Below are 22,737 nucleotides of genomic sequence, written 5' to 3' on the forward strand. Positions count from 1 at the left end.
TGTTGCTGAGCTTCAACGAGTTGTTACGGAGTGGTCCCTTGTTATTAGCTTGGGGAGTGGTGATTAAAACTGGTCCTCATCCTTGGTCACTCACCTTGCAAATGTCTATCAGGAATACAGTTAATAGGAGCTTAGTGCTCTTGCATGGTTCACACGCATTATAAAGCTGTGGGAGATGCCACCACTGGCTCAGGGAAAGAAACCATAAAAGGAAAAACAGCTGTTGTACAAGAGGACCCAGAAGAGCTAGACACACCCCACTGCTTGAGCAAGGAGGGGCAAAACTAGTGCATGCAAGCCAGCGTTGGCCCAAGGAAGGCAGCAAAATTCCATGTCACCAAGCAAAAGTGTGGCCCAGAGATGCAGACCACCACCACATCAAGAGGCTGCTTCAGTCCAAAGGCAGTCACAGATAAGAAATGCCAACATGAATACTCAGAGAGGCATCATTGCTCGCTGCTGCCCAGTGCACAGCTCCAAGGGCACAGGTCCCCCCATGGGTATCTTCTCCAGGCAATGCCAGCGGCAAAGGAGAAGGTGCATCCCAACGGTGGGAAAAATCATCTCTCCTTCTATTACCTTCCCAGTATCAGTGCTGATATTAGCTGACAAGGTTCCCACCACTCCATTTTAAATCAGTAAAGGCACTGGGTGCTTTTGGATGGGCTCCTTGGTTTCTGCACTGCCTATAGAGGAACTCCAAGAGATGCAGCTTGTAGCTCACCCAAACCTCTTGGGGCCAGTAGGACCCAGGAGATCAGCTCCCACCCTCCCTAATATTCCCCCTGGGCTGTAAACACTGAGCCCCTTCCTCTATTCACTCATCACCATTTCCTGGAAAGCTATTTTATTTGCCCAACAACAGTCTAATTGTTTCACACACACACACTCACCTCCCACCAAACCCAACACAAAATCTATACATACGAAGTAACAGCAGCACTCAACATGCCCATCCTGCTTGGCTGACAACTCACACAATTGTCTGCAAAGGGACTTTAAAATCAAACCAAACATAAAAATTAAGGTAACAAAGAAAGTGGTGGAGTTTTTTCTTTTATAAAAGACAAATTGTTTATTGATTCAGTCCTTCCACTTGCAACCTCTTTGGTAACAGTCATAACACTTCCAGACTGGGAGAACGCAGTGGAAAGGCCCAATTCTGACCTCTCACCACTGTCAGAGCTGACATGCCTTGGTGAGAGGCCAAAAGCATGGCCAAGGACCTGGCCTCTAGAGACAACCCGAAACAGCCTACCCTACCATGACTTGTCTTGCCCAGGGGTGGCCCAGAGAGCAGCCCCAGCATCCCAAGGCAGAAGACGGTTTGGAATGGGGATGCAAATTAGGCCCTCGGTGACAAGGCTGACTGTGAGCTGTACCCTGGAAGGCAGCTTTGATGCACCTCTTGGGACCTCCCAAACATGGGGCTGTCAACAAAGCAAGACTTGCCTGCTCCAGTAGGCAATGACTTGCCCCAGTTGGCCCCATGTTGATGGACTAACCCAACCATTTCAGCCTCCCCCTCATCACACAATCCCAAAGAGAGTAACTGCTGTACTTGGAGTTAAAGATAAACATATATTGATTACACATGGTCATAAAAAAAAAAAAAAGTAATAATAATACATTTCCTAGAACATTACTTAAGACGCTTCCGAAAAGCATCCAAGCTTCCCCTCCCCGCCTTCCCTTATCTATACAGAATAAAGTGCTTCATTTAGTTTGTTCACACTAGTAGAGCCACTGATACACTCGTAACTTGGCATGTTTGGGCAACTGATACTGAATGCTGTAAAATAATACAGAGCCAAACACCAGGCATGAGAAATTAGTTTTGAGGCAAGTGCTTGGGGTTTCATTCATTTCCTTCAAGTTCCATGCTACTGAGGTTGTTCTTATTCCTTTTTTTTTTTGTTGTTTTCCTTTTTTTAATTATTATTTTCTTCCTTTGCAAGTTTGACTCAATTCCCACCATGGTTACACGTCACTAGGCAGGGCCTCGTGTGGGGAAGCTCTCTCCGTCCATGTGAACAAAGGGCGTCTGTCTGTCCATCCTTCCCTCTCGACTTCAGGCAAACTAAGAGTTTAATCAGTGGAGTTGTCTAGCAGCGGATGCTCGTTTCTATTGCACTGTCACAGCCGTTCCCACCTGCCGGCTGTCCATCCATCACCACCTTCCCACCGCGCTGGGGTTATGGCTGTGGTCCGAAGGGCCAGCTGTGCCTCATGGGCACCATGAGGCTAACTGGTCTGTGCTACCAGGCTCCTGGGATAGATAAACCAAAAAATGACACCACCACCCCCCCACCCCCCCCCCATGACTCCCTCCCTTCCCAGAGTTCAAATGAAAGTGGAGGGGGGAATTTCAAACCCAGACAGGTCTGGGGTTAGATGCACGGGCAGAGTTGTCAGTTGAGCACTGTGTTACGGTGTATTCATGAACTGCGTAATGGAAATCAAGCCCCTCTCCACCCTCGCAGTTTGTGGAAGAAGGGATGTGAGAGATTAAGGTGCAAGAGTTTAAAAAAAAAATAAAAAGAAAAAAAATTAAAATAAGCCATAAAAAGCTTGAAAGCAACGGACCCAACTCCCCCACCTCCCACCCTGTCTAACCCAACGGGTGCCAACAGGGCCAACCAGGATAGATGCGGGACTGACTCGTTTTGAGCTCTTAGTACATTAATGAAAACCAGACATGAAGAGACACACTGGGGCTGAGTAAGGGTGTAGACAAAAGGGCTCAGAGGCCACATAGGACTCCTGGGAACTGCCCAGGCCCTGGAGAGGGGAAGGAGCAGCAGGGATCTGGTTCTCCAAAGTGCTGTGTGCATGTCACATCTCGACGTCTCCAAGTGGCTCTATGAGCAGGCTCTTGAAGGGGATCAGACGCAGATGGGATCAGTCACTGGGCTTTCTGCTGGGCTTCTAGCCTCAACAAGGTGCTCTCATCTCACAGTGACATACAAGTGGGACAGGTCCTCACTGGGAGAGGACAAACTGGAACACAGAAAGCCACCTCCAGGTGAGAGGTACAAGGGAGCAAATGTTGGTGTGTTTACTTGGGGACAGAAGTCTACCAGCCAGGTAGGCTGATGCAGTCCATCACAAAGACCATACAGGCAAAGTCAGCCCTCCTTGGGGTACAGTGCTCCTATCCCATCTCAAGGCTGAGTGTGACAGGTAAGAAGCACAAGGGAGTCCTAGGGGATGCGATCTGGGAGGCAGTGGAGGAGGAGACAGCATGGACCACTCTACTGAGGCCCTCCAACACATCCAAGGATATTACTGAATGCTTCTCTGAAACAATTGTCTTCCCTTCTGGATCATGGTCCCTTCAGAAAGCCAATGGCCCCAAGACCACCCTCATGGGTGTGTGTTTGAGAAGGCTTTGTGCCATCCTAATAAGCCCCAGGGTCATGGAGGAAGGAGAGCAAAGAAGCCTTTGGTACACATCTGAGAAGGTCAATATGGCAAGGCAGCTCTGTCACAGCACCCTCCATTTGCTCAAAGCAGATGGAGATGAGAGTGAGCCCACTGGCACTGACTGCAATGTTGGGAGTCCACAGGATCCCAGCCAACATGAAGATGAAAAGTGATTTGTTGCTCCAAAATGCTAACATCTACAAGAGCAGACAGCAGGCACAGGGGACCACCACTCAGCAGGAGGGAACAATAGTCACCTAACCCATTCTGTCAAAGAGTACTCAGGACAACAGCAGATGCTCCCCTGTCCTGTCCCTATCAGGGCAATGCTCCTGAATGTTCCCATTCAGCAAAGCCCCTTGCACGTGGCTGAATCCTCCCACCTCTTCAGGGACAGCCTCAGTGCTGCCCATGCACTTTGCTGATTTAGGCCAGGAGACAAAGCACCAGGATTTCTTGCAGGGCCAGATGTGGCCTGTGCCCACTGTGCCCAGCACCCTGCCGTCACCCAGAACAAGATGCAAATAAGAAAGGGCTCCTGCAGCCTGCTCAAGGTCCTCTCTTCCTTCTTGCCTACCAATAGCTCACGACTTCCTCCATGACCTGACCACATGCATCCACAGCGCTGGCCTTGACAGCAAGACATCAACTGCTATGCGCAATACCTCTTGGCCAGCACCTCTCTGCCTGTGCTGGATGCTCTGCAGCATCTGCAGCTCTCCCCAGCTCCAAAGGGGACATTTCCCCTGGAAGAAAGACCACACAGCCATGGACAGGCCAATGTGTGACTCCCTGATGCAGAGCACAGCAGTGAAATACCCAGCTTGGACCAATAAAAAGTTAACAGCAAAGCCTCCTACCGCCAGCATGAAGCCAACCTGAAGTGAAACCAAAGACCAACTCAGCTTCAACAAACACTACATGGCCAAAGAAGTGCTAACCAATACCGTGGGACATCACCAAATCAAACACAGCCCTCACTGGTCCCCCCAAGCCAGGGCAGGGAAACAGATGACAACCCCAAAGGGAGTGGCAAAGCTTGGGAGAGCGACGCAGGCAATGAACTGGAGGATGAGACATAATCGTCAGGCTGAATGTGGTCTGGCTTTAGCTCTGAACTTTGCAATGGGACCTAGCCTGGAGCTCACCCATTAGAAAGGGGTTTATTCAAATTGTTAAGGCACTATTCTGGGCCAATTCTGCTGAGAAATGGCAGTATCCTTCTTCTCTATCCCAGGCTACATTCCCGCTGGTCCCAAGGCCATCTGAGCTCTCCCAGAGACATTTTCCAACTCCAGAGCATCCCCAGGAGCCCAGCTCCTGCTGGGATTAGCAGAAAGGGCACACCAGAGACAGACTCCCTTAGGGCACCCCAAAAGGGAACCGGCAGTGAGCTGCCAATGCCCCGAGATGCAACGCTGGTGTTTGTGCTTTTGCCTACCTAGGAGGAAAACCTGTCACAGGGAAGGAAGACGTGGCAAGGGCTGCTAATGAGAGCAGGCTGACAGCTTTCCAACAGGGACATCTGCTCACCTGCCGCGGGCCACCGGGGCTGGCAGACAGGGCTGGCGGGGGCTCTTCTGTGGTGCTCACCTCTCAGCCTCTTGGGAAAAGAGCCTGGATTGAAAGACCAGCTTTACAGTACAGGGATTCAAGCACCACTAACTAGATTTGGGCTTATTATAAATATCGAAGCACCAGCAGGCATTCATTCTGCTAGCAAGCGGGAGTGCACCACCGGTGAGCACAACCCCGGATGGCACAGCATCCTGCTCCTCCAAGCATCACCAGCATCCTGGCTGAAGATGAAGCTGATGCATGGGAAGATGTAACAGAAAGTGACGCCTTTTACCTACACCCTTACGGACGGATGGCAGCTACCCCCCCCCAACACCCATGCTCCTCGGTTCAGGGGGCTTCCTCCTGCTCCCCCTCTCTGTGGAGAACGACGGGTGAGAAAAAGAAAAAACATACCAAAACAACCCCAAAACGAGGAGGAAAAGGGGTAGAGAGCAAGCAAAGCCTTGGCTCCCCTGGGGGGAGGCAATCCCAAAGGGCTGAGCAGTCTGTGCAGGCACATGGCCGGGATGGGGGCACCTAGTTGTTGTTTGAATTTACCCTGCCCGCAGGAAACAGGGGAGGGGGTGGTGGTAGGTGAGGAGGAGGAGGGAGGGTCTGTGGAAGGGGATGGAGCAGTGGCAGGGGCAGGGGGGAGACGCCAGGGCCGGGAGGCAACGGAGCAGGGCTGGTGGCAGGTTGGGGGATGGCCGTGTCCGAAGCCAAGGGGTTGCTGACACGGAAGCATTTCTCCTTGTGGGCTTTCAGCATGTTGGAGAAGCGGAAGCGCTGGCCACAGACATCACAGGGGTACGGCTTCTCGCCCGTGTGGGTCCGGCGATGCCGCTTCATGTTGGGGCGGCTGGTGAAGCTCTTCCCACAGATCTCACAGATGTAGGGCTTCTCGCCTAAGGACAGGGGAAGACAGATGAGAAGCTGGTGTCCCCTGGAGTCTGGGCTGTCCCCTGCCAAAACCCCATCCTGCCATCCACCCAAAGATGCTACCTCATTCCTTTGCCCTTCCCCCGGGTGCCTGCCCAAAGGGGCTGTGGGCAAAGCGGGGAGCTCTCACCCGTGTGTGTCTTCATGTGCTCATCAAAGTACTGCTTCATGTTGAAGTCCTTGCCACACCACTGACACATGAACTGCTTGTGGCCAATGTGGATGCTCATGTGGGAGCGCAGCTGGTACTTGTACTGGAAGCGTTCATTGCAGTTCTGCAGAAGTGAGAAGGGGCTGAGCTTTTGATGAGCACCCAGAACATCTTAACATCCCCCCCAAATCACGAGCATGTTGAAGTAGTGCAAGAAATCACTTTTTTTCCCCCAAAAGAACCCAAATAAATGGCTTTTTAGGATATACCCAGCCCAGTGTTCAGGCCGGATGGGCACGGGGTTGGATGTAAAATCCAGGTGCTGGAGGGACAGATCATGGCATCGGACAAGTTTCATCATAAGGTTGGTAGGACCCTCAAACCAGGAGGTGATGCAAAGTCTGGAAGAGCATGGGAGCATCCCTACAGCTGTACTGGCACAAAGCATGGGAGGAGCTCCAAAAAGTGGATGATTTTTCCCCAGATCAGTGACTTTGTCCTTGTTTGAGAAGATGCAGGGTGAGGAGACACACAGGACCTTACCTCGCATTTAAAAGGCTTTTCCCCAGAGTGCTGGAGTGAGTGGACCTTGAGGGACATGCTGCGCTTGAAGGACTTCCCACAGGTCTCACAGGTGAATGGCATGTCCTTGGTGTGAGCTGGAGAAGAGCAGTGTCAGGAGTCCTCCTTGCACTTCAAGCATCTGTCTCCCCAGGTCCCATCTGCCATTCCCAACACCAGTGCCCAACCCCAGCAAATCCAATGCCATCTTGGGAATATAAACAGCAGCAACATTTCAGGTACTTCATACATTGTTTGCCAGGCCCCCCATTTTTGGATCTCTTTGGTGCCTGCAAGCCCCAGGGACCCAACCACCATTGTCATGTGCAATTTGCTATTCAAAGCCTGGCACTGGTGTGGTCTGGAAGGATGGTTGCACTTCAAACCCTCCTTTGATCACTTCAGAGGTCTTTTTTTCTGGTTAAATAAAACAAATGTGATTTCCCAGCACCATGCCTGACTGCTCCAAACCAGCACTGAGCAGACATACATTCAGCATTAAATACTGGGCCAAATTTCAAGGCCTCCGCATTGACGTGAGAAAGCTCACCCAAGAGTAAGCCCAGCCCTCAACTCCCAACACAACAGCAACAAAAAAACACCCTTCATTGCCAAAATGATGGATGAACACCCCTAACAAGGTCTCCCTGTGGCACCGATGACTCCTGCACTCACCAACCATGTGTTTGCGCACGTGGGCCATGGTGTAGAACTTCTTCTCACAGATCTCGCAGGAGAACTTCTTCTCGGCATAGCCGTGAACGATCTTGTTGTGCTCATGGAGGGACCAGAGTTTCTTGAACCCCTTCCCACACGTCACACACTGCAAGGAGAGAAGAGATGGCTAAGGAAGCAGGGGAACGTGCCCAGAGACCACCAGCATTTCCATCTTAATAGGCTATCAGCTTAATCCACTGAAAGGGAATATCACTAGAAACTTACAGCTAAGACATCAAAAATCATAATGACCAGCAAGTCCGCTACAGACCTTGTCACTTAAAAACTTCCAAGAGTCAGATTCCTATGAGGATGGAACAACGACTTTTCAGGGAAGGACACGGCATCTCCATCAATGGCTGAATTAGGACTTGCATAAACAGCAGCTCACCCACAAAGGTTCTATTCCCAGCTGGGGATTGAATTCTTGCACACAATGATGCTATTACATAAAAAAACAAAACACAACCCTCTGTGCATTAGAAGGCTGCAAAGAATACAAGAACAAGAAGCAGCCCAAGCCAGGGAGCACAACTTCAGTCTTCAACAGGTATTACAGATGTTTTACCACCAAATGAGTTTTCCAAACATACTCAAATGGACCCCAAAACCAGTCCATCAGCACAAGCAGAACAACATGACATGCAAAACCTCCCCCAAGAAGTTATGGCACAGATTTGCTTCAGTTCCGACAAGTTTGATGTTTCTCTGACAGTCCCCAGGAAAAGCTCCAGCTGTGGCATGAGATCAGTTTGAAGCATGTGAGATCAGTTCAGTGCCCAGGGAAATACTGGAGAGCAAGGTCCACACAGGAGACCATTGTTGGAGTACAGGGATGGTAGGCAGCACGCGGCTAAGGACCCTGCCAGGCGCCAAGGGTCTCTCTTTCCTCCAAGGGTCAACTCTTTGATCTTCATCTCTCCATGACTCATCTTCCTCTTGGTTAACAAGGATGAAAATATCCCTCCTCCTCACAAATGTGTTAAGAAAGTAATTCATGCCTTGGAGGCATCTCACAACAGCACGGCTGAGTGGTACCAGTGAGCCTGGGGAGGGATTCCTCTGGCTTCTCCTCCTACTCAGAGGAACAGATGCTCGTTGATGGGCTTCGACCAGATTTTGCACTAAATGAGGCTGTGATACCATGGAAAATACCCCATTATGCCATGTAGTCACAGTATCTCTCCATATATATTTCTATTTTGCACCCAAGAGGCAAAATGAGGGTCACAGAGGCATTCCAACATCCATCATCTTCACCTAGTCATGAGTAGTTCCCTGAGTTTTACTGTTTCTAAGTATATATTTCCACAGATAACAGTTTTATCTCTGCTGTAAGAGACATGTCAGGACAAATTCAGGACCAGAGCCTGGTATCAAAGACACATCAATATCCATTTTCTGCACTTAAAATAAAAAAGGCTGCGGGGGAATTCTAAAATTAAAGGTAGAAAGAAAACAGCAGATGTAGTAAAGCCCCCAGGCTGGGACCAAGCACCCTGGAGCACTGAGCTCTGTCTTCAGTTACCATAAGAAAGCATCACTTAAAAATGTAGAAGTTGCATCCGAATGGGGAGGGGGTGGGGGGTGGAAATGAGAAGGTAAATTATTGCAGGTTAAAAGTGAAACCATACTGAAGCTGGTCAAAGAGTTTGAGAAACCACCAATAGAGTAATGGACAAATCAGTTTTCAGGCACTGGAGGCAGGATGCCTGTTATGCTGTCTGCAGGCCTGTGGACAGTGATGGGAAACCATCACAGGGTGAAGCCTAACACCTAAAGCATTATTGATGAAATACGGGGGCAAAACAGGGAAATAAAGCAGCAGACTTGACTGGGGTAAGAGGGATGGTCCCTCCACAGATCTGGTTAAAAAGCAAGAAATAAAGACTGTCCATTACAGGTATAGAGTTGAAAAAAAATGCCTTTTCCATGCAGCTGTAATTCCAGGGTATACTGAAGAAATTATTCAATATTATCAGAGCAACTGGAGTGAATTTGGCTATTTGTAAAATTAAAAATGCTCAACTAAGTAAGAGGTAATGATCCACATTTTCTGCAGAAAGAGGTCACTACACAGTCAGTTGTGGGTCATCCTATTCAGAAATGTCCTGGAAAAAGGATTAAAAGCAGGGAGGAGGGAACCAATAAGGTGACAGCCCCTGTTACCTGTCAGGAAAGCTGATGAGGCTGAAGAAACGTTCTGGGAAAACTCGCTTTAATTGCACGGGCTTTATGATAGGCTCTGAAACAGCCACCATGATGCAGGTGTCGGAGCTGCACTCACCCATTCTTGGAAAAAGCATCCAAAAAAAGCATCCCCGGCACTATGAATTTTTCAGGGTCAAAGTGTCAGTGAAGGCATCAGCTCCTTCACCCACTTGAGCCAAGACTGCTCCTGTCTCCATGTTCCCCATACACCCGAACATTGAGATCCGCTTCGTTCCCCTTTTATTTGTGATACTATTAGCAAAGGGCTCCGTGTGCCCTGGGTTGCGTTACCTTCACCTAGGATTGCTGCAAGATCATTTAAAATCTGGCTGGTGGTGGAAGGATGATGGGCAAAGCTCTCCAGAAGTTGGTATCTTTTAATTAATAGCAGCAGCATCACACAAAACAGCTCATCAGGGATTAGGGGATGGTTTGGAGGGGACTGCAGGAACACACATTTGCTGCTCTGATGGGATGCCTACCTATCCCTCCAAAACAGCAGTGATTTAACAGACTCAGTCTGCAAACACACAATCCTGTTAGCATTAGGTGAAGGACACACCAAGCCCAAGCCCTGCATGGATGTCAAATGCATCCGGAAATTCGCTAATACGCAAGCTAAAGAGCACAAAAGGCAGATTAAAACCATTTTAACTTGTGTCAGCAAATCTTTGAATTAAGCTAAATTGGTTTCAGCCTGGGTGGGAACAGCTGGAGTGTGTCTCCATCAGGGGCTCGCAGTGTTTTATCCAGATTAACTGAATAAATTCAAAGGGAAATCATTCCTCAAAAATTACTCCATGCTTCCACCCGGCCAGCCAAGGGGAAGCCACAGTCCCCTGGCACAAACCCTCACATCCCATACCACCATGGGACCCTCTTGAGCCTGAACACAAGTCACAAGGGTGAAATGAGGTTCCCTCCCATCTGCCATGTGCCAACCACAACATCAAGAATATTTGAGCATGAGCCCATCCCATGGTGTAGCTGGATGGGATGTCCTCCATGGTGGATGGGATGTCCCTCCCACACTGGAGCGTCCCATCATAGTGGGATGCTCTTCGTTTGGTGGGATGCCCCAACCTGGTGGGATGCTCCACCCCGTGGGTGGATGTTCTCCCCTTGGTGGGATGTCCATCCCCTGGGGCTGGCTCACCTGGATGTTCTTCTCGCAGTCAGTCTGGTGGTGCAGCAGCAGCTCGCTCTCGAGCAGGAAGCGTTTGCCGCACTTGTCGCAGATCTGCATGCGACTGTGCGTGACGTTCATGTGCTTCTCCAGGTACCAGCGGTTGTTGAAGACCCGGGGGCACTTCTTGCATGGGTAGTGCTGCTTCTCCTCCAGCTTCACCTTCTGGCCCAAACTATCCTGTTCCTTTTTCCTCTTCCTTCCTCGCTGCCCTTCTTCCTCCTCCTCCTCCTCCTCCTCCTCTTCCACCTTGGCCATCTCCTGAGACCTGGTTGCCATGGCAGGTTTGGTGGCTTTGGAGGCCCGGCTGCCTCTGCGGGGCTGCCCACACTTTTCCCTTTTCACTTCTGACGCGTCTTCATCATCGTCGTCGTCATCCTCTTCTTCAGTCGTCTCCTCCAGGTCTTCCTCCTCACTGTGCTCCTCCTCCTCCTCCTCACCCACCTCCGCATCCTCCTCTTCCTCCTCCTCCTCCCCTTCCTCATTCTCCTCCTCCCCATCCTCCTCTGTGTCTCGCCCATCACCATCAGGCCTCCCCATCACAGCTGCCTCACTGGCAGCTCCCTTCCCCTCCGTGCCCTTTGAGACATTGAGGGTCTGGTTGTTGAGGTTCACCTCCACAATGATCTGTTCCCGGTTGTATGAGCCCTGGCTGTCCAGGTCCTCCTCCGACTCCTCACCCTCCATCTTACAGACAGCACCTGGACCACTATCCTTCTCCTCCTTGTAGTACTGCTTGGCTGGACCAGGGGGGAGCGTCCCACCACCCGTGCCATCTTCCACCCGCACTGAATAGGGGTCATTGCCCTCCCGGGCGTAGATCTTGGGATGGGGAGTATCCACCTCCTGCTTGATCTCGCAGTAGTAGGGTGGGGGTCCGGCACAGCCCTCAGCAGGCAGGGCCATGTCAGTGGCCAGGCTGAGCGAGCGGGTGTCAAGGAGGTCCTGGCAGGAGGAGGCAATGTTGTTCATCTGCAACACGGCGGCTGCGTTCAGCACATCCTGCACATTGCAGGAGTTGACGAGGAGCTTGGAGGTGTAGATGAAGTTGAGGATCTGCTGGAGGCCCTGTGAGGTGAGAGCCTCCAGAGAGAGCTCCACGCGCTGCAGCTGCTTGTTCTGGGTGAAGAGGGAGTGGAAGAACTGGCTGTAGGCTGCCAGGACTCCCTTGTGCGCAGGGAAGATGCTCTTGTGCTGCACCAGCACAATGTCCACGTCACACAGGTCCGGCTGAAAGAGGCGCTGCTCGTTCAGTCTGTCCATCAAACACGTGAAGTGGAGGGCTACATCCTCCACCAGGGAGTACTCAGCCGAAGGGTAGTCAGTCGTTTTTTCGACTATCAGCTGTGGGGAGGAAGGAAATAAAATAACTCAAGAGGGCTCTTTTCCCAGGAAAACACCCGCCCAGCCATGCCACCCGTCCCTGTCCATGTATTCTAAATCAGAGATACCAACCAAGAGGCTCCACCACCAACTTGATTCCAGGAGACTCAACCAAGAAGGAAAAAGCCCAATGAAAGGATAGGTCAAGGCCACACAAGCACCTACTTACATCCCTTCAGCCTGGGGTAGGAGGCACCACGGCCATCCCACCACCAAGCTGGTCCAAAGCCTGGCTCAGCTGTCCACACTCATGCAGGAGAGATGTCATGCAGTGGAGCAGATGCCTCGATCTCCTAAACCAGGTGGAGACCAAAGGGGACAATTTGCCCCATGCAGGAAGTCAATTCTACGCACCAGCTGAGATTTAACCCCCTAAATAAAAGGAAATTAGGATTTTAAATCTCCCTGCTTCTACAAGATAATTACATAAAACACAGTAACCTCTCATATTTCCCGAATTACACTGTGTGCTCTGACTCACGTCAGCAGCTAACTCCCTAGCTGGATTCACTGGGATGATTTATGCGCTTTTTTAATGCCCATTTTAAATTGCCTGGTGAAAGGCACTACCTGGAAAAATTCAAATCAGGGAGCAGCAGCCCCAGGCTGGGAAATGCTGCGACTGCCAACACTTCCCAGACTGCATTTGCTGGGTATTTAATTCCACTTACATGTATTTTGCATGGTGCAAACCACCTCCGGACATCCATCACCTCACCTGGGGATACTGAGCCCCAGGATGGGTTTGTCAGCTGCATCCCAAACACAAGGGATGTCCCACACTCTGTATCTCAAGCCCTGTATTAAAATCAGGTGGGATAACCCTTTACCCTCTGCTTCCCTTTGTCTTGCTGTGCTGAACACCCAGTTCATGGATGGAGAAGGATCCAGCCACATTAACATCCTCTTTTCCAAACCACTGCAAGATGTGACCAAGGACATGGTGCAGAGCAGTGGCAGAAATGAAGGGTTCAACTTGTCAGGTTTATCCTGCACCTTACACTCCAAAAAGCATTTCTCAGCTCCAATTTTTTTTCTGGAACAAATTGCAGCTCTTGATCAGCCCCTGAATTCCAGCAAGACACAATTTGTTTGTCTTCTATTTTTGTGAGCCAAAGGCGAAAGCACATGCAGACAAAAATGTTTAAATAATAAAAAGGGTGTTTTCTTCTGTTTTCTCAATAAGTTTAAAAAAAAAATGTTCCCCCCTCCCTGCCAAAATTCTTCATTTTCACTGAATTTATGCTCCACAACCAACCCACCCAACTAGCGGGGTCGTCAGCTTCACATTGTCCAGAGGGCCCCAAAGAGCCCCAGCAAACTCACACCAGGGGGAAAACAGGACAAAAACAGCTTTTCTGCAGCCTGGAGTAAGGCAAAGGGGGAGAAGGGATCATATATATATTTCTGTATATATTTTATATCTATATTATATATTCGTTTTTCATATATATTAAAACACTGTACAAATATATGTAAACATAAACACATAAACACTCTACATACATATTTGTTACAAAATGCTACATCCTAGCTGGAACATCCACCACCTCCTCCCCCCCCCATTTTCTGAGCCTTGTAACTGCCAAGGACATTTCGACAAGAGGAACTTGGATGGCTCAGCCCCCCCAAGACACACAGGAAAATAAATAACACTATCACATGTATTGAGCGCTGAAGGAACAGCAAAAGCTTTCAAGTGGAGAGGTCTGCTCTTTGCCAGGGACTTGCCTGGTTTGCTTGCGCTATGAAAAAACCCAGTTGAATTCAGGTTTTTCCTCCTGGGATCCATCTCACCTCACTCCTCATATAGGATGCCCAGAGCTCAACACGGTCACAGCCATGGAGAAATGGATGCAAAACAGAAGGAACTGGTTCCGCCGGGCAGCATCATCTCTGCACAGGGCAGCCAGGAAAACAAAAGCTGGGTTCTGCTCCGGATCGAGGTTTTTTGGCAAAAGGGGCTGATCCCTCACCCAGAGCCGGGCCTTGCCAGGCAGCTCTAATCAGTCCCAGCAGCGGCGAGGACAATGCGTGTCTTGGCCGCGTCCTGTCGGTGACTTCAGCCCGGGCTTGTCAGCGGGAGGCTTTTGCTCTTTATTGCTATCAGATGCTTTTCGTGAGCTTGCCCAGAGCCCCAGCCAAGGCAAGAGGCGCCTGCCGGGGTGAGATCCCAAGAAAGACCCCAACTTGCCTTAAAATACCCCCCTGGCAGCTCCCGCTCCTGCTGCTGCACCGGAGCAGAGAAGCCTGATTAATCGGGATTAGTGGGAAGGTTAAATCCATCACCCTTCCCCTGGGAAAACAAATACTTTAAATATATACTTTTTTTTTTTTTTTTTTTAAATCCCAAACATATTAAAAGACACTTACTGAAAAAATAAAATCACAGTTTTGCTCTTTTCCACCATCACCACCTGGGTGGGTTTAGTCCCATGAGTGGCCCACTGCAGGAGCAGGTCACCCATCCCATCCCAAGTCTGGACTTGAGGTGTTCAATGGTGTATGAAACTGGAGCAAACCCTAAAACCACTGACCCCCACCACCCCCAATGAACTCTGGACAGGGCCCTGGCATCATCATCACAAGAAAAAAAAATATAAAAATTACTCGAAAGCAGTGTGTCCATGAGGTCCCCACGCCAAGGGGATGGCAGCGCCTCCAGACAGCCCTCCCTGCCCCGACACTGCCCTCCAGCGCTATTTTCACAGTATTTTCAAGCGGCACTGCCAAAGTCCGTTCCCAAAACAGCCAGCTGGAGGATGGAGAGGATGCTCAGGGTGAGAGGGGACCAAGGGATGGAGTTAGCTGAGCCCTGATGGCAGTGGCTGTGAAGAAGAGACAGGAGTGATACAGGAATGGTGGCCAAAGGAGACACTCATGCTCACTGGACCAGGGCAGCCTTTCTCCAACAAAGCCACTGAAAATACTGCTACAGGAGATGAAGCCTGAGCACAGCACCGTCCCTTCCACCTGCACCCCCTACCGTGCCTCAGTTCCCTTAACAGCCCCACCAGCACCTCATCACCTCCCTTTAAAGTGGGCTGCTGCTGGATTTACCTCAATGTACTAAGATAAAATACTATTTATCTTCACAGATCCCTAAATGCTCCTGCAGCAATATACCCCCGTGAATAAGCAGTAGGTTGGGTCACCCTGGACATATTTAAATACTCAAATCTGCAGACCCCCAGGCCACCTCTGGCATTCACCAGTCTCTATATTTATTTATAGCCATGTCTATTGCCCTCATCACTGGAGTACCAAGGATCACAAGTATCTGCCTCCTGTATCAGCAAAAGGATAGGGTTTTGGGGGCATACAAGGCACATTTAGGTGGCCACAAGCCCCTGCTTCAAGTGGGGCAGGGCGGTGAGACCAGCTGCCTCTGAACCAGTTTCCATGCAGCACAAAATCTAGGGATTTCCTTAAAATTTTTCACTACCAAGACTCCCATGAAAAACAGCAATCTGCTTTTCCATCTGCAACCACCAAAACATTTACCATTGACCTTCAGTATTAAACCTGCATTAAAGAAAAGTGCTTTAATGAGTAGCTGAATACGATATTAGCACTTGCTCCTCAAAGAAACCTCGTGTGCTATTCTCAATTTGAATACCGCTGCATTGCAGGGTGAAAGAGCTTGGCTGAAACTATTCAATCCCAAAACTTCACTTTTGCTAAAGAAAGAAATAATGTTAAAACCCCCTATTTTTACAGAGTATTTCAAGTGATACAAAGATGTATCATTGGGAATCCCAAAGACACCCATGCTTTTGATTTTAATCCACATCCCCGTGCCATTTGCCCTCTGCTTTCAAGACCCTTGGATGAAACCTTCAGCCTTTATTCCCATAGTTTTGAGGCTACATAGGGTCTGGGTTTTTTTAAGGATGATGTAGTGCTTGCGTCTTTCAAAAACCAACTCCCAAAACCAGGATGCACCAGCACGAAGCCACCCCAGAACCAGCAGCACTGCCTGGACTATACATCACCAAAACCACCCATTTTTGGACCATGGCCATGCATGGAAACTTGGCACTGATGTAAAACACATCCCAATGCACCCTCCCCTCGCCTATCACCTACCTTCACTGCTTTGCTCGCCTGTCGCCACCCTCCCCGGGTGCCTCTCCCACGGGTGCTTTGCCCTCCCGTGGCACAGCGCTGTGCTGGGGGTAGGGGTTTTTTTGCTTCTCTGAACGGGTGTTTTTATTTAATTAGGGGAGGGTTGTCCGGAAAAACAAGCAGGAAGGGAAAACAATAGCTCGGCCACAGCCCCGCCTGGCGAGGCGCCGGCCGACACGGCCCCAAGCGCCCACCGCCAGCATCCTCCCCACTGGGATGGGATGCCACTGGGGCTGGACCAGGCATTTACAAGGAATGGTCCCATCCCAGAGGCCTGGGATGGCCAAGTCCTTTGGGATGGTGGTGACACCATCTAACGTGGTGACTTTCCTCTACATACTGTCTAAAAGGCTTGAGGCTGCCCAAATTAGAGCCATGTGCAGGCTTCAGAGGAAGCGAGAGGAAGGGGCTCAGTGATGCTCCCAAAGCCTGTCCCACTCCAGGGTGTTGGGCATCCCAAAAAACACCTCCCAGCCTCTACATAAGCAAGGAAGAGCATTAGCCTGGCTTGGGGAACAATCAGATGTTTCACAGGCTTTTTTTATTCCCCTCCCTTTTGGTTGTTTTCTAGGGCTTTTTTAATAGTATCCAGCATTTACAGGCTTCAGCTCAAACATGCTTTTCCAGGAAGCAGCCTGAGAAGCCAGCAGCAGTGCCAGGCCTAGCAGGACCATCCTCAGTGCAAGGGAATGGGGACAAATCCTTCCCCATCCCTGTCCCCATGCAGCCAAGAAGCCACCCCTGCAAATGGGGAAAAGGTTCATTTGGGCTTTTCTTGTAAGTGCCACAGCCACCTGCAGCACTGCGAGAACAAGGGGATGAGGGGGGATGAGCAACACCAGGCTTCATCCTGTTGGGAATGGGCACTGGCTTCCCAGCAGCACAGCCTGCTGAGGGTTAATGGCTGGTTGCTTTCTTATTTATTTTATAGTTGTTTTTTTTTCTCATATCCCAAACCCATCAGCCTCTCTGGCATCCTTCTTTTCTTTTGCACATAGAGCTGCAAAGCTACAATGATGCTTTGCAAGGACAGGCAGATGGGACAACCCTGCTGTCACCCCCCATCCCCAAACTGGTCCAGGGAGGCGATGCTGCAAAGCTGCTCCTTGCAGATGCCAGCACCACCACCATGATGGCATCAGGGACACCATCCCTCTGTTCCACCAAGGGTGACAAGGACTCATTGCCAAGTCCTGAGGTCAGCCCAGTAACCCCCAAGTCCATCCCGACATGAGTGAACGTGAGCCCCATCCTCTGCACAAGCACAACCTCCTTGCTGCAAAAATATTGAGGCTTCAGCCCAACTCCACATTATCTCCAGCCCAGGGTAAGCCTCGATCACGCTGCTCTGGAGGGAGAGCAGAGGCACCAAAACTGGGCTGGATGCACCCATCCGTCTGTCCCTGTCCCCTTGATCAGGACCCAAAGCAGTTTCTTTCGGTGCAGCCAGACCCAAAATACAGTGCAAAAGGTCTGTGGGCAATTCAAGCTCTGCGCTAAGCCTATAGCAGGGTCTGGGGTTAAACCCCAAACAGATGCTGCTGGATTTTGGCAGAGCAAGCATCCTCCTGACAAACACCAAACACAGCCAAGACAGACAAGCCACAGGGTCCCCACCAGTGCCTGGCACAGCCAGTGACACCCGGCTGATGGAGACATCCCCGAGCCACCACCCTGGCACAGGAGCAGACATTGGGATGCGATGCTGCCCTCCTGTCCAGGGGATGCAGGACCTGCCACAGAGTCACTGCTGGGGTGGAAGAACCCAGGACACACACACACACACAAAGCCACTGTCTCCCCCCTCCCCTGCCCGAGAAAAACAAGCTGAGGGAAGATCGAGGGAGGAAACAAGGACAAAACCCAACGCTGACCTCCCCAGCCGGGCTGTCGGCCAAGCGGCTGCGCCAGGGGCCAGCTCCGAACCGCTGCCCAGCCCAGCCTGAGCCGGCGAGGCCAGGGAGGAGGTGAGCATCATCCCCTCACAACCCTACGGGTGCCCCCAGTGCCACCAAAGGAGGGGATAGATGCAATGGGGAAGACAGTGCACAGAGTCCCCTGTGACCCATAGGACACCCAGGGACCCCAAATTCAGTGCAGGGAGCATGGACGGGTGCAACGGGGCAGCCATTGCGCTGCTTGTGCATAGCCTGAAGCCATCATGTCCCTGAGCCAGCCCAACATACACACTGCCATGCAGTAGCAGGGAAGAGGCTGAGATCCCTGGAAAGTGAGGTGGATAGATGCACAAGGCCTCCTCCAATGCTGAATTAGCTTGGCACTGGGCAGCACATTCCCCTGCCCAGCATCATGGCCTCCATCCCTGGGGAAGCCACAGTAACCTTCCAGGTGGGTCAACAGTGAGATGGGATGCGACACCTCTGATCCCATCAGACCCTAAACCCACATCATTTTCTAACCCAACTCCAGACCACAAAATTGCCAGAGAGGTCCAAGGTTAAGCCTCTCCCAGCATCCTTGGCATAGCTTTCCATCCTAGAGCATCCTCTCCAAAGCCTTACACTGCCTCACACTGACCCCAGGAATGGTCCCCTTCTCCAGGTCCATCCTAAACCCAACCTTGACTGGGGCTTTTTGTGAAGCACCAGCCATGTTCCTCTCTGCCAGCCATCCTTCTGGACCAACACTTAAAAGATTTTTACGAACATGCATTAAAATGGGTTATTTTTATCATGGCTCTTCCAACAAATTCAGCAGCTCAGGGAGCAGGGCTCTAACCCAGACAAAAAGGTGTCAGTAGCCCTGGCTCTGGGCAAAAGATACAATCTTAAAAATAATAATTAAAAAAACAGTTTATTGTAATTAAGTCTTCTACCCATTCTATCTGTACCACCATAGCCAGTCCTTCCCCATAGCCAAAGTCGCCTCAGGTCTGACCATAGCCAGCTGAAGCACTGAAGTCGGCTGAAGAGGGAACAGCAGCCTAAGAGGACACAGGGACAAGTCCTCAGGTGTCCCCACACAGGAAACCCAACAGGGCCAGCCCTGCCCTGCAAACACCACTCCAGCAGTGCAATGCAATGGGTTTCCTTTAGAAATAAGAGAGGAATAATTAGGGGCAGTTGGTACAGAGACATATCCCGAGCTCATCCTCGCCACCAGCATCCTCCAGCCTTTCAGGGACCACAGATCCCATGGGATGTCAGGGGACATCTAAGATGCAAACCACACAGGGGACTTAGGGTATTCCCTTTCTCAGGACCACACGAATGTGGAAGCAAAATAAAAACTTCAGCTCTTGCTCTTCCTGGAGAGCATTTTGTCACAGTTATCGCCATGTCCCCATCTAAAAAGCCTAAAGGCAGCAGTGCAGGAGAGCCCTCAGTTTTCTCCTCCAGCATGAGCAAGAAGGGAGGATGGGGAAATCAGCAGTTCCCTCGAAACCTTCAAAGACCCTCTGATGTTTTGACACATTCAGTTCATCCACAAAAGGGTTTTTTTCCTATTTTTCCTTAAGCAGAAAAATCTGCATCTTAGAAATAACTAATATTTAACTGATTCATGGGCAACCTCCAGCTTCTCCCTCCCTTTTATAAAGAAGGTATCTCCAAAGGCAGCAGCCGGTTATTTTAGTGAAGGGGGTGACATACCTCTCCTTCAGACCTGAGAAACAAACACAAGGCCATTTATCTTGCCTGACTCTGGCGTTCGCCTGGTAATAACCTAACGTGCCGTTAATTCCTCACAGGGAGAACAAAGCTCAGTCCTGAAACCAAGCCAGGCGGTGATAGGAACCCTCTGGATGCCCCAGCAAAGCCCCTGGAACAGTGTTCAGCCCAGCCGGCATCCTCAGGGAAACTCCATGGTCAGAGCCGAAATGTTTGCACACAGCAAATGATTTCAACCCCAGATCCAGAAAATAAATAAAAATAAAATTAAAAAAATTCCCTTAACATCCTTCCAAGGAGGATTTTTGCTCGGTGAAGCAAATTTTCCTCTATTTCTTACTGAGGCCAGGGGCAGAGGAAAGGTTTAATTCCCAGCTTTTCACCTCCTTCCCCGCAGGGCTGCCCGCTCAGGTGGGCTCTGGGCATCTCCATTCCCACCTCGGGGATGAAACGTTCCCCAAAACCACCCCGGTGCTTCCCCAGGTCCATCAGCATCTCCCTCCGGAGGGGATGCAGGGGCTGCTTCATAAACTGATTAATGCCAGCAGGAATTTCGCAGGCCGAGTGTGGCTAGCACGTACCCAAACCAGACCCCGGTTACTCCCGGTATCGGAGCCGGGGCGTGCCAAGCTCCATCCCAGCATCCTGGCTCTCACCTCCTGCACCAGCTCAGCTGTGTCTGTTTTTCCAAGCTTGCACTTTCTTCCCCTGTCTGAAAAGCCGCTCGAACGCCTCCAGGGTGTTATTACGGGCACGGAGCCATCGCTGGGGCAATCACAACCCCGCACTTTTCGGGATGGGGGAGGCACCAGAGCACCTGGAACCGCGGTTCCTGGGCACGGCACATCCCAAGGGATTTTCCCTGTGCATCTTCCCGGCTCAGGCCTGCTCTCCGCAAGTCAAACGAACCCCCCTCAAAAGTCCACCGGCTGCTAAAATAGGTCACTGCTGCAAGGCTCCCGGTGCAACCGGCCTCCCTTCCTTGTTATTACTGTATTTTAGGAGGATTCATGGAAAATGCCTTTGCAAACCCGGAGCAGGGCGGGATGCTGCGCCTTCCCCGGGCCTCACTCCTCTGGGGGGTCACGGTGAGCCCAGCATCCCCTAGATCCCCTTGGGAAAGGGGGCCCACGGCAGGAACAAGCCGGGAAGAGGGGGTTACACACAGGGACGAGGAATTAGCAAAATGAAGGAGTCATCCGGGGAACAAAAAGGGCCGAGGAAGCGAGAGGCTGCTCCCGCGCCCCCCCCAACCCCCCCCGCCCCAGCGTCAGCAAACCCCATATCCTCCGGCCTGGGCAACCAGGAGGCCCCAAAAGTACCGTCTGTGCCCCTCCACCGCGGCCCAAACCTCGCCGTTGACCACGAATGGGGGCCTTGAGGTGGGCTTGGCCCCGCTGCTCAACCCTCCCGCAGCAGCCCCATCACCTCTCAAAACACACCGGGGTGGGGAGAACAAGCCCAGCCCCTCCAACCATCCCCTCACCCCCCGCAAAACCAGCCCGTGCATGGCGGGGGACACGGCGACATTTTTAATACGATTTCCGAATGCAAAACCTTCCCCCCCCCCCCCCCGCGTTGTGCCAAGGGGGGGCCCATGCAGCCCATTCTCCCCCCACCAAAGCTGCTTGCAAGGAAGCACCGGGCCCACTGCACGGATGGGCTGCGCTGTTTGTATCCTACCCCCCGGCTCCTTCCAGCCCCTCCACGCGTGTCCGTGTGTCCCGTCCTCCCCCCAGTAAGGATGCCGCCGGCTCGCCCATGCAAACCCCCCACCCTCCCCCAGGTTTCCACCTCCGCCGCCCTTGCAAGGATTTGGGCAAGTTTCGGAGGCCTTTGCAAAGTCAGCAAAGCCCCTGGAGCGCGAGGAAGTGGGAGGGGGGGGAAGGGAAGAAGGAGGAGGGGGAAGAGGAAAATAAGGAAAAAGCAAGGAAAAGGGAAGGGAAGGAAGGAAGGGAAGGGGGGGTGGGGGGTGTGCAAGCTCTACCATTTTGATGCAAAGGTCTCCGCGCAAAGGAGTCCCGGTCCTCCTCCGCTTGCCTGGGGTTTTTGCTCTCCATGAAAAAACAAGAACTGTTGGGATGGGTGGTTTGCTGGGTTGGATGCGGGGTGGGTTTTTTGCCTTTTTTTTTTTTCTTTTTTGGCTGGCTTTTTTGCTGCTTTTTTTTTTGCCTTTTGGAGGAGGAGGGGGGAGGGAAGGAAATCACCGCGCCGCCGCTGCTGGCATCCCCCGTCCCTGTTTTCCTCTTTTTTCCTTTTTTTTTTTCCTTTCTCTCTCCCGCTTTTTTCCTTTCCTTTTTTATTTTTCTCGTTTTCCTTTATTTCCCCTTTTCTTTTTCCTCCTCCTTCTCCTCTTCACCTCATCCTGCCCATCGCCATGTTCGCCCCTTTTAGGAAGACGGAGGAATGCGGAGCGGCGGCGGCTCCGGCTGCCAGGAACCCCGGGGCCGCTGATTGGAGCCGCCGCATCAGATGGGGCCGCGGCTGCCCCTTTAAAGGGACAGGGCCCCGACGACAACGACGACACGCTGCAGCTCACCCCACGCGTGACAGCCCCCCCATCATCCCAGCACCCCAACCCCGGGTTACAGCCAAGCCTTGCGGGGAGCACCCCTTCCACACACGCATACACCCGGGAGCATCCTCTGTACCCCACTGGGGGAAACTGAGGCACATGCACCCCGCCAAAAAAAAAAAAAACATAAAGCCACCAAAAAGGCTTTTTTTGGGGCGTAAAACTCCAGTTTGGGGAGTCGTGGGGTATAAGGTTGGTTTTGTTAAGAAAAGGGATTTTTGAAGCGCTATCCTGCTGTTGGGGGAAATGGGGTTTCCTATAGGTAGATGGG

The 22,737-nt window shown here is 51.3% G+C and overlaps 1 protein-coding gene across 1 annotated transcript; it reads right to left on the bottom strand.

Moving 5' to 3' along the window:
• Positions 1 to 3,639: 3,639 nt before the first annotated feature.
• ZBTB47 (zinc finger and BTB domain containing 47) lies at positions 3,640 to 22,362 on the bottom strand. The gene is made up of 6 exons (XM_062603982.1): positions 21,879 to 22,362; positions 10,722 to 12,095; positions 7,313 to 7,460; positions 6,620 to 6,735; positions 6,056 to 6,200; positions 3,640 to 5,891 (listed from the first exon to the last, which is right to left on the bottom strand). The coding sequence occupies exons 1-6, from the start codon at positions 21,879 to 21,881 to the stop codon at positions 5,524 to 5,526; spliced, it is 2,154 nt and encodes a 717-aa protein (XP_062459966.1). The 5' UTR covers positions 21,882 to 22,362; the 3' UTR covers positions 3,640 to 5,523.
• Positions 22,363 to 22,737: the final 375 nt, after the last annotated feature.

This window comes from Pezoporus occidentalis, unplaced genomic scaffold (genome assembly GCF_034315485.1).
Source record: "Pezoporus occidentalis ecotype Australia unplaced genomic scaffold, CSIRO_AGI_Poc_V1 ctg82, whole genome shotgun sequence".
Classification (NCBI taxonomy): Eukaryota; Metazoa; Chordata; class Aves; order Psittaciformes; family Psittacidae; genus Pezoporus; species Pezoporus occidentalis.

Coding starts and splice junctions, on each gene's coding strand:
- ZBTB47 (XM_062603982.1), bottom strand. Junction 6,736..7,312: donor CGTGCGCAAACACATGGTTG/GTGAGTGCAGGA, acceptor GCTCTTCTCCAG/CTCACACCAAGGACATGCCA. Junction 5,892..6,055: donor GCACATGAAGACACACACGG/GTGAGAGCTCCC, acceptor CCCTGTCCTTAG/GCGAGAAGCCCTACATCTGT.